We start from the raw sequence: 12431 nt of genomic DNA, 5'->3' as shown, positions 1-12431 counted from the left end.
AAGCACATTAAAATAAACAGATACACACATACACTAGATATATGTTCTGTATATATTTCTGGTGTACAAAAATAAGATTTATGAATGCAAAGTAGAAGACTCCACTGCAAATGTGTTTCAAAGGACAAACATAATTAAATGCAGTTGTAAAGAATACAAAGTGGACGTGATTACAGATACTATCCTGCGTTGTTTCCAGAAATCCTAAAGGGACAGAATGAATCCAGACTCTCATTTTCAAGATAAATTTTTTAGGTTTTAGTTTCTTTAGTTTTGTAAGTTGAAAAGTTTATTAACTTTTTAACTAAGTTCTCTAAGAGTACTACAAACAAAATATTGAGGACCTTAGATCTGGATATCAAACATGAGGAGAAAAAGCAACACCTAATGGGTTTATGACTGTGTGGTGCATCTGAAAAAAAGAGAACCCTGTTGAAATGCAGAGGTACAATCATCATGATCACCAGTAGCCACATTGCTCAAGTATTTGTAATTTTCTAATAACCAAATTAGAATACTAATCAAGTGGCCTTGGCTATTCTCTACCTGCAATATTTCATTACATATATGTGTATGTAAGTGCATACATTTAATGTATATTTATACAGAACTAATAAAAGAATTAAGTACATTTGCATTTTTATTATCACTCCTTTTTAAAAAGTTATTAAGAGTACTTAGAAAAACATATTGCTCTATGAATTCCTATTTACAGTCTTTGCATAAAGGTGTAAATAAAAGCAACTAATAAGCTACCCAGACACCCTTCTGAGCAAGTGGCTAAAAGCCAATCAATATTATGAGTTAATCCTCCCTGGATGCTCATTCAATTAAAGGCGTCAGTAATGCCTCATCTGATGTGGCCTCAATTAAATCCAGCTATCTGATGGTTGAAAACACAAGGGGATACAGCAACAGCAGCAAAACCAGACAAATAGGCAGCCTTCGTGTGACTGCTAATTACTACACCTGGTGTATATTATGGCTTGTGCACTTAACACAGCACGTGGTAACTTCCAATTCAGCTGCATTCATGCACACATGCACACAGAAACAAAACTCAGTAAATAATGCAACAAGAAATAATTCAAACTTATGACAGCAAAAATATCCTTATTGCATTTCAGCTCCAGGAACACTTTTATAACAACTTAATATAGTGCTATTATGAAAACATGTATTAATATCCACAAAATCAGCAAGTGAAGAACTAAGGGGGTTTTTTTTTCTGGGTGTACCCCAGCCCAAAAAACCACAGGAGTTAGAAACAGCTAACTTCTTAGATTTTAACTTCTATCACATACTAAATCTTCACTAATCCAGCATCATGAAAATCATGATGATAAAATCACACAAAATGCTTCCTGGTATCAAATTTATTTATATAACAATGGCTCTGACTAACACATCAATAATCAACTTCTTGAGTTGCTCCTCTTCCTGAAACAAATCCCTTTAAATTAGAGCGAGCGCTCAGTGCATGGCACCATGGCAGACAGACACACATATGGCAAGTGGCTGCAGGAGGGGGCTACCTGGGCTCCCCATCACTGTTAGCAGGATGTTCTGAAACACACACACAAATCCCTGCCCCACAGACATGGGGCATGGGGCACTGGCAGCTGAGCAGCTCTCAGGTACAGCATGTGATGCATTTGAGAAAGGCCAGTAGCTCAGTTTATCAAGGAAGTTTACACTTCTGAGACTCCTGCAGCACAAGGTTTGTAAGCTACTTTGGAAACATTTCACCTTTCTGTGTAATCTTTTAAAGCCTTCTGCACTTCAGATATGTTTTAAAATTCATAACTTTAGTCTGCTTGAGTAGGATATTTTCTTCTGGTATGTCCTATTTGACGTCTTTTTTGTTTGTTTTTTTGTTTTTTTTTTAATATATTGCAGGGTAAAATATCCATCCTAACAATAAGGTAATGTAACCTTTTGAAAACCTTGGGAACTAGCAGATCATTTGCTCCACTTGTCAGAATATCACTTAACATCCTTAGTTCTGGACCTAAGACAACACAAATGATATTTTAAACCCAAGGACTGCACACAACATGATATGAAAAGTAATCAGTAATAAAATAATAGTTTGTATAATAAAATTATATTAGACACAAGTAGAGGTAAAAGGGAAAGCATGTTAATGCTCACTGCCTGGATTTTATCACCCTAGCTTTACTGCAAAACACATTTAGTCACATTCTTTGCTATGTAAGTTTCAGCTCATGAATTCCTAGTAATCCTGGTTTTAGGGGAAAACCTATGCCTGGGGGAAAAGACAAGGAAGTTCCACCTCCTAAATCCATGCTTCTTGGGGAATCTGCCAAAGATTAACTAAATTGTCTCCACGATGACTGGCTCTCACCTGTACAGGTATGGTACTAACAAAATCAACTGATGAAGTGTTCTTAGATTACACTGACCAAAAAAAAGCCTACACTAGAAATCAATGCAATCCTTTCAGCAATAAATAAAAAAAATAGTTAAGCACTGCATACAACTCTGACCAAATCGTAACTCATCTGCTGGTTTTAATAACATAATTCCACAACCACATAAAAGCAAAGTGAAAGTGTCCAGTTGTGCAGAGGTAAGATGGCAAAGGAAGTGAGCACAATGGCAGGTCACAAAGAGTTAATGTGGCACTTACCACCTGCATGGCAGAACTTCTTGGAGGATGTGGTTCTATGAGCAGTTGGGAAGGGGTCTGTCCAAAACTTCGTATTTGAGCTTCCACAGCCTGGAAAAGGCACAGGCAGGTTTGCATGTTAAGAGGTGCTAATTACAGGCAATAGAACCATAACTGTCACCTGAAAATGTCATTCCACACTTCTGGCTTGTTTCATGTTGAAAATCAACCCCGTGTGTTCACTGTGAGGCTAAGTGCTTGGCACTGGTACTAAGAATGAGGTAATCATTTTAGTACTGTGGATGCTATTTCCATGAGAAACTCTGCAAAACCTCATCCTGCTCAATGATATTAAACAGAAACAAGCTATTATAATCAGAAACCCCCTCTTTATTGGCTCCATTTTTCCTTTCTAACACTGGCTTATCCTGTTTGTATCATAACTCAAAAACAAAAGTTAGCTTTTTAAAAGTTTCTGTAGGTAATAAGTGTTTTACATTAAACTATTGCTTCATTTCACAGCAGTAACTACAGGGAAGGCAATACCAAGCTTTTATTCTTATTTCCAGGTTTAATCAAGAAGGGTAAATAATGTTAGGATGCACTAAAATATCAACAGCAAAACTATAGGAGACCATGAAGGCATAACACAAAGGGTTTTTGTTGAGTTTCTCTGTATCTTCAGCAACACGCTTTAGTAGTTTCTTCATATGAAATATATGAAAATATTATGCTTAGTGATTTCTTACAAATAATTATGCTGAAACCTGTGAACTTCTTGCCCTAGGCATGTCCAGCTAGTTTTCCATGCTGCCACCTCTTGGCCCACTGGTTTAAAGATAACATCAAACAGCCAAAATTCAACAAGTTACTTCTTGTCAGGTTGGCCCCCTGCACCATTCACAGAAACAGACCAACACTACAGAAAATCTCAAATCATTCAGCTTAGTCTATATCTTTCATTCAGAGATAAGCAATCACCTTGCCTTTGCTGTGGGCTAACAGGCCTCACATGGGCTCACATGATGCCTCAGGTATTTTCCCCTAATTCTTTTTCATGGTTCAACCTTCCTCAGTGCTCCTTACACTTACATTCCCTGTTCTATTTTAGCCACTTCTTTAAAATTTTGAGACAATGGAATAACACTTATGCTGACCTTATTAATACAAACAGCTATTTTTATACTATTATAAAGACCATTACCAGAACGTTCTCCTGTTACAGAAATAACAAAGCCAAAAGTTTTTGGTCTCAGAATGCACCTGAGACCTTAAAATAATCATCCTCTTGATAGTAAACATGCCATCCAAAACACTTGACCTTATTATATTTGGCAGGGCTTTTGAAACATCTGAACTCACCAGAGCAGGAGTCAAAATTAGTCTGTGAACAGATTCTAACACTCTTGCCCACTCTGGGAAGCACCATAATCTTCAAAGAACTGTAAGTTATCATAAAGCTGGCTGAAATCTGACATACACAGAGTGTGATGCAGTGAGCACTTTTTTCGAGGAACAGCAGTATCAGACTCATGAAACACTAAACCTCAGTAAGACCACATGAGTCTCCTTCCTGCTGATGAGACATGCCACATTAAAATTCAAATCTGAGGGTCTGTGACTCAAGATATCAAGGGAATCGCAAAAGCTTTGAGGTCTCTTAAGACATGAGGCATTAACAAAGGAACTCGTCAGCAGCCCTTACCCTCTCCATGAAATCCTGCTTGTTTCAAAACATCCAGATTTTAAAAACATGTGCCTAAACTTACTTGCAGATCAAGCAGCATATTTTTACTAGCAAATGGGAATTTTGCCCTTCACTGAGGGTAGAACCAGAAGAATACAAGATAAAATATTCTTGAAACACAACTCCCATGCATTTCTTTTAGAACTGAGAATAGATTAAAGCAAGGAAATAATGAGCTTTAGATTTATTAATTTCCTTGTATATTGACTTATGATCAATACAGAAACCTTCATTCCCAAATGCTCATGTTTAGCATCTTTTCATGTTTAGAGCCAGAATTTTCATCTCAACCTTGAAATCATACTGCTATGTCTTTTAACTCCCAACGCTAATTCTGGAAACCACACGCTCTTACATAGTGCCAATAGTGAGGGAAAACGAAACACAAAGTATCACATATTGATGCACATTATTTCAAATACATTCATCATTACAAGAGCCCAAACTGATGTAGAACAAGTATAAAATACTCTACTCAACCCACCAGTCAAGAGGCACTATTTGTTTTCACATAGTGTCTGTCAGACCTGGTGAAGCTGCTGACCAAAGGGACAATGATCTTGCTAAACCCTGCCTCAGAGCATCACAAATTCTCCATTTTCACTCTTAACAGTCTCTACATCACTGTTCATGATGTAGTTTGAGTTTGTGATTTACAGCACAAGCAATTCCTTTAGACCCATTAGGTTCTAGCTGGTTGTTCCAAAAATGAGAGCCTACAGTTCCAGGACTGCTATAGCCCTCGACACAATCATACCCTTCTAGACAACAGAACTGGGAAAAATCTGTATTCAGATCACATAATACCACAGGTAACAAGGTTTTATAAACCATCAGATCTGTACCTGGAACATAAAAGCACAGATACTGGTATGTGTACATTGTCTTTACTGGTGTCTTCAGAAATCCCAAAAGAAATTTGAAGAACTGTTGAGTAAAGGCAACAACACTTGGACAAATATGTCTAGACATAGTGGCTAGACTTCAGAAAAAAAAATCTTCTGCATTCCTTCTAGTTACCAAGAAAAAAAAAGAAAAGTAAAGGTTTCTTTTTTTAGCTTCCACATTTTGTAATAATGACCAAGAGAGTGTACTAGCAACCCCAAATGGTTCCTTCCTTTTCCCAGATTGTATTCAAAGTCAATCCAGATGTCAGCTCCACATTCTGATGTCTCAGTCAGAAGGATCACATACAGAAGGATGCAAGATGACCTCCCTCTGTCAGCACAAATGTGATGGTGGAATCAATCCCCATTCTCTCAATTTACGTAACAACAGAAAGAGCCACCAGATGCCACTCATACTTGTTCAACCTGTCAAAGAAAATCAGGTAGGACCAGGGAATCTTCTTCTCAGAGATATAATTAGTATTTCCTTTAATGAAAAGAACCTATCACTCATCTGAGAAAATACAGTAAAATGCCCATCAGTCAGAAAGTCATCATCCATTTCCTTTCTAATGAATTATAGCCTAGCCTCTAACTGAGCTTTCTTGAAAAGCAATATTACCAGCATCAGCCAGCATTACTAAGAGACAGATAGCTCCTCCAGCAGTAGAGGAAGGGCATGTGTTCTCTGGATTCCTCTGGAGCACACAGCCATTTAGATGACTGTAGGTAGAAATGTTTGGGAAATTTGCACAACCAGTTTCACATCCATTAAGGACACCATATAACTGGTAAGGCATAACCTTTGCTTGAAAGACATTTTTAGCTTGACAAATGCTTATCGTTGAAAGCAAGATGTGTGCCACAAAATAAAACATAGTAGCATTCCACATATTATCTCACTGTTTTGGTAAGGCCAGAATCATTCCAGATGCTACAACAAGAAGCAATAAAATGAAACAAGGTAAGCAACCCTTTACAGTAATTCACATAGTATGCATCTCAAACACATACTCACATAACATTATATTTTGAATGTTGATTAATCTAGAAGCACAAAAGCCATAGGCAAATTTCATAAGTTAACAATTATCTGCTTTTACCCATTCCTGAAAAGCCTCCTAGGTCATCTCTTCTCTTAGGGTGTGGGAAGGGGAAAGGGGAATAGGGAAGCAATTTAAAAGAAGGAAAATAAAAAAACTCAAAAACCTGGCTTAGCTATAATGTAGTTCCTGGCCACTGTTTAGTATGGCTATTTTCAGTCTCTGAATTTACCCTCTCATCTAACTGTGAAGAAAGTTAATTCAACAGTATGCAGTACCCACCAAATACGGTTGTAAATTTTTTGGGAAGGAGGGTGATGGGGAGGTTGAACATATGGATGCAGTTAAGGTAAAAACAGATGTTTGTTACTTTTCTTTGCAGCAACACTCAGAAACTAAGTCAAAATTGCTTTTTTTTCATGTTTATGTCTGAAAGAACTATAAAATTAAATATGAGAGAGGGCGGGTGGAGGGGGACCTGCAGTGAGTGTCACAGAGAAAGAATGAAACGGTCTCCAGTTTTGAACTCAAATCCTCAAATGAAGGCCCATAACAGTAAAAAGGCAAGACATACACCATTTAACTCCAGATTTAAAGACCTTTAAAGAGACTAGCTCAGAGTTGCTTTCATCATGCCTCCTCAGACACAAAACACCAAACTGTCTGAGGAGTCCAGGGGCACAGCACACCCGTGTTAAAATGCAAGCCTTGGTCTGAGGGCACAACAAGCTACAAGCTCTGCATTTGCTACAAAGAGGCTGCTCTCAGTTCCTTTACAGATCTGCACCAAAGTATTCCCAGTTACTTCCCAAGTCTCTGCGATTCAGTTGCCAAACATTTGAAACCCCAGGTGAAATAACAAGATGCTTTGTAATACATATTCTTTCAGCACACGTGTCAGGGACAGAAAATGTTCTGGGTTCATCCTCCATCTTTCTGCCCAGTATTTATGTCCAGAAAATAACAGCCCTTGCAGAAGTAATTATTTTGGCTCTCTGCCACTCCTACCTCACTTTTCAATATTCAAAAAGGTTTACACACATGTTCCTCAGTGATTTCTATTGGCTTGAGTGATATGCAATTACGATTACTTGCTTTCCCCTTCCTTCCACCCAGATGTTGCTTTAGAGCATCAGAGAACACAGACTGTTTGACAGGTTTCCCCTCAGACAGGGAAGCTGAATAGCTCAGCGGCCAACCAAGGAGCTCCTTTCCCCATGGGACAGTGATTAAAATAAAGTTCTGGTAACAAGTGATCAGAAAACCCCCTCTGACCAGAGAGAGCCACTTACACCTCTACAGGAATATTCTTAGTTAAATTCCTCTAGGACTACAGGAACACAGATAACACTAGCCAGAGAGCAGGCACAATTAACAATAGATAAAATTGCTGAAAAGAGGCAGAACATTATAAAGAGGAGCTCTTTGTAGTACCATCTCCCTTGTTTCCTAACAATCCCCATTAGATCAAGATTGTGAAAAATGGGCAAAATGCTTTTCTGACACAGGCAATGTATATGCTGGCTGACTGTACACCTGCCCTGGGGATATTGCACTACACTTGACCCAAGGAAAAAATACAGCACTCAAATGTTAGTATAATAAATTCACACACTCCTATTTGCTATTTTAAAAATAAAATGAGCAGTCTAGTTTCTTCATGTCAAACCAGACAATTATTTTTCTTTTTTTGACTTCACAAATCAAACATTTTCTACTGAATCACTTCCATATTTTGTTTTCTCATTGCACCATTCACTTAACATACTGATTTAAGAAAATTGTCTGTGCTAGCTTTGAAATCTCACAAATAGCAGGGAAGAGAATGGAGCAGAAGAAAGGCTAAGAAAAAACACTACAAGACCAAGAGTTACCGAGTAGCATTAGATATCATTAAACCTGACTGCAAAATGCTGTGATGCACCCTCTGCTAACCAAGCAGAAGGTGCCTGTGGCTGCCCACTAACGCAGGTATAGCTCCAAGCCCAGCATAACCTCGGGGTTATGGCTCCAGAGCCAAAGCATGGGCAGAAATACTGTCAGCAGCCCGCAGAGGGGGGCCTTATTAGAGCCCAGGAGCAACTCAGGATGGAGCAAAATGTGAACAACCTTCGCCTGCTGCTCTGCCTTAGCAAGATCTGTGACAAAACTGTGGCCTTGTTACACAAAAAAACCAGATACACAGAGCAATTAAAGCCATCAAATAGAAGCTTTTTTTTTTCTTCCTTCTTCGTACCTTCCTTGCAAGAAATACATCTGCTGCATAATGTATTTTTTTTCTTCTTAACACCCCCTAGTTTCAGCTCCTTCTGTCTGCTGAAAACACCAGAGTTGTCTGGAGATTGGTTACTGGTCTAACCATTTGTTGTTTATAAAATCCAAACTACAACAGATATATGGAGGGGAGGGTACATGGAGGCTACCCTAATCAGGATGACTTTTTTTTCTTTAAGTTGTTTGAAAGTCAATATATTAACAATACATTATTCTGTTCACATCAGAAAAGTGGAGAAAGGAAAACAGCGTATGATGCCTTCCACCATGTCTTTACAAACAAAAACACTAACCCAGCTCTTAAATTACATTAAGGAATTTTCTGTGAGAAAAAAAGAAAAAAAGAAGTATTTTTGTCCAGACAAATCAGTGTGACAATTACATGGCACTCATTAAAGTAAAACAGGAAGTAATCACAGTTTGTGAGAATACAAATAGGAGCCCCTCAGGGCCGTGTGAGTTGCTCCAATCTGAATATATACATTCCAGGCATATTAAACAGAGGCACAGCCCAGCCTGGCTGCAATCTCCAGCTCACGCAGCTGTCCGTCTACTGCAGCGTAATCCCAGCTGCCAATCTGAAAGAAACCAGTTAGTCAGAGCAGACACAACCAACAGAAACAAATGTCACTCAATAATGTTCAGAGGCACTGGGTTCATGGATAATTTCAAACAGTATCTCTGTCTGGAGCACTGATGTGCTCATTCAAAACACCTAAATCTTTGGCTACTGGAAAGAAGCAGATAAAAAACACTAGAACTACAAAAACAGGTCTGGTAGTACTTCAAAGAGACTGACAAAAAGGGAAAAGAGTCTAAAAAGAGAGTTAAGATCAATTTAAGGACCTGCAAATAAAACTGGATTCAGTACAAGAAAAGCCTAAGCAGCTCTGGGATTAGTTTTGTAAAACACAACAGTTTCTGTTTTATTTGGGCACCTCAACCAAAATTTCTTCCCATTTCTCTCTTCTGTGGCAGCTGAAGATTTCAAGACAGCAACTCATTGCTTTCCTATAAAATTGATAATTATCACAGAGAAAGCAGTGCCACTGCCATGCACAATATCTTCAAACTTCAATTTCTGGTATTATTCATTTGCTCCTCTAAATAGCTAAACAATCCCAAATTTTCTCGTATGAAATTTTTATCTCTGAAAATAAGCAATCAATTCCAATCTGTAAACATTCCACAGAATTTCCTAAACATTGATGTCATCTCTATTCATTAAATAAAAAAGCTTCATTAAAACAAAACATTTCAATCTCAAGGAGATGCAAAAATCCAAAATGTAGTAGTCTTTAAATTGCCTTCTGTGATCACCTTTTAGAAGTTCCAACAGTTGTGAAAAAGAAATAAACAACTCCTTTTGCTAAGTTATGAAATACATTTCTTTAAACTCTCACAACTACTACCTGCAAGATCATACTTGCTGTTCCAAACTATGGGTGCAATGCTATCTCAGTTTTTTACTGCAACAAATGAACTTTTTGTTGTTATTTAACCTCTGGCAGGAGCACAAGCTTTCTCACTCCAGCAGCTATTTATCAAGTATAACTAATAATTAAAATAACAAATTTTGTAAGTAAACACCACACACATCTACGGCCACAGAGAACTGATGCCCAAGTTAGACACCCTGGGCTGCAATAAGCACATAGAATGAGAACATTCCAAACAAAAATGTTTAGTTTCCCAATTACTGGGAAAGTCAATACAGATAACATTTGGACAACATAAAGAGGCTGCAAATAATCAAAGCATGTCGATGACATAAAAAATTCCTGTAGCCTGTTCACTTCCATGTTTCTTTCAAGGCTAAATGACTTAATATATAACTGTAGCTATTATATACAAGTATATCTCATCCTTTCCACATATGGAAGAGAAAAAAAGTAGTTTAAAAATAGAAACCATTTATATCAAAAGGAGTTATTTTTGAAGTATTATGAACATCACTTTTATCCATATCTTATTTTCCTTTCTATGACTCTTTCTTATTTAATGCCGGGCAACAAATATGTCAGCTGAGACTGACCAGCCAGGCACAAATGAAAATGTAAGGAGCCCAGGGGGGTCTCGAGACCTCTCTGTCTCTGATAGATCCTCAAGACAGGTCAAGCAAGAAGAGGTGAGGGAACTGACTGCACTGAAAATTTCTATCCCTTGAATTTCAATCAAAGGCTGAGGGGAGAAAAGCACTCAGAGCTGAAGAACTAATTCCCATGAGTTACCTCTTTCCAAAATACTACTTCCAGTCAGTTTTTAAAATCCTTACACAAGGAGCATCTCAGTCCTAACTTAATTAACTCTAAAATATCTCTCTTTTTCCTGCTAGATAGAGAAGCAGAAGTAGCAGGTAAAATTACAATCTGCCCTGTAATGAAGAATAAAAGACAACAAAGAGGTCAAATATTTTTCTGGATCAGAACCCAGCTGAATAATTTTCATGTCTGTTTGTAAGTTTTATAGTAAATGTGTAAGTTAAGAAAGGACAATAAATCCCCCTGCATCACATCAAACTCCAGGCTGAATGGAATCAGAGTGCCACAGCTCCCAGATATCAGAGAAAGCCCTTGCTTATGCTCATTTTGCTCCTCTACTCCAACACCACAGTCAGGTCACAGTGTGAGCAGGGATGGGACATCTAATAGATAATGGATACAAACTGGTGGCAGCAGTGGTGCTCCTGTTATTTAGTGCTCCTTTCACTGAAATACTGCATCCTTTCATGGGAGAGTCCTGATGCCAGACAAGCTGATTCCATTGAGCAGTGGTACCTGCCCTCACAGGAGGCCCTGCCTCTGTTACACACTCCTGCCGTGGGTACCGCCCCAGGAAAGACCAAGGCATGGGCTTGGATGCATTGCCAAGTCCACATCTCCTTAGCCATTAAATCACTGAGCTTCCTTTAAATACAGCCTTCTTAATTCCAGGTCCATAGAAGGGTATTTTAATACAGATTTGCAATTAAAACAAGACCAATGTTAAACATTTATTTGGCTTTTCCCACTGTTCCTGTGCATACAACACCAAACATGCCATCTGTGCAGCACACTTCTAGCCAGAGACAATTCAAAGACGTTTTCTACGGCACTTTGAATGTTGCCTGCATGAATTTGTTACTTACCCAATACAACACATGGAAATTTACTGCTCTGTGACAGTTATTTTATAACCATTTTATCCTACATTTTAAAACTCATCACAGCCACAACAAAAACTGCTGCCCAACCTGCTAAATCCAGACTGATCATTTCCCAACTATTTAGTAAATGTTACTATGTTATAAATACAAATCGTGTTTATACTCCATGAAAGATTCACTGTTGTCAGGGTTCTCCAGCTGAGTTAGAGCTGAAATAAGCTATTAACTCCCACCATGACCAGAGCTAAAGGAGAGGCCAAAAATGCTTTCTCTGGGATAAGATATCAGATCTGCTACTGCTGTCATGAAACTGGGGTCATGTAAAGTAAACATCCTTGTAACTTCTCTTGGGCACAGAAGTCTTTCAAACTGTAAATATTTAAAAATAAAATAAGACTCACAAGAGATAGACCTAAGATGCATAAAACTTACCCAAAGATATTAATCTTGAACAAGCTATTATCCATAAAATAACTTACCCCATATACCTTAAAACTTAAAATAAAAGAATTATCTTTTTAATATGTATAATCAGAAGTGGCACATTCAAATAACAAGCCAAATGCTATGTTGAAGCTGATTCTTCATAATTTTTCAAACTCCTCAGTTCATATGTAAATGAAATATCATCAATAGAAAGAAAGATGCCAAAAGAATGAGAAAGCCTGCTTCCTAATGTTAAACAGACCACCTTCATGTAACA

The 12431-nt window shown here is 38.0% G+C and overlaps 1 protein-coding gene across 4 annotated transcripts in view; it reads right to left on the bottom strand.

Moving 5' to 3' along the window:
- LRBA (LPS responsive beige-like anchor protein) overlaps nucleotides 1-12431 on the bottom strand; it is a 365003-nt gene that overhangs the window by 37586 nt on the left and 314986 nt on the right. For all 4 annotated transcript variants that reach the window (XM_033059906.1, XM_033059908.1, XM_033059907.1 and 1 more), the window contains one exon: nucleotides 2654-2743. In XM_033059906.1, the coding sequence (XP_032915797.1) occupies nucleotides 2654-2743 (90 nt within the window). The remainder of the gene's footprint in view (nucleotides 1-2653; nucleotides 2744-12431) is intronic.

The sequence above is a fragment of the Catharus ustulatus genome, chromosome 5, assembly GCF_009819885.2.
Source record: "Catharus ustulatus isolate bCatUst1 chromosome 5, bCatUst1.pri.v2, whole genome shotgun sequence".
NCBI lineage: Eukaryota > Metazoa > Chordata > Aves > Passeriformes > Turdidae > Catharus > Catharus ustulatus.
This window is presented reverse-complemented; position numbering and strand designations above follow the sequence as displayed.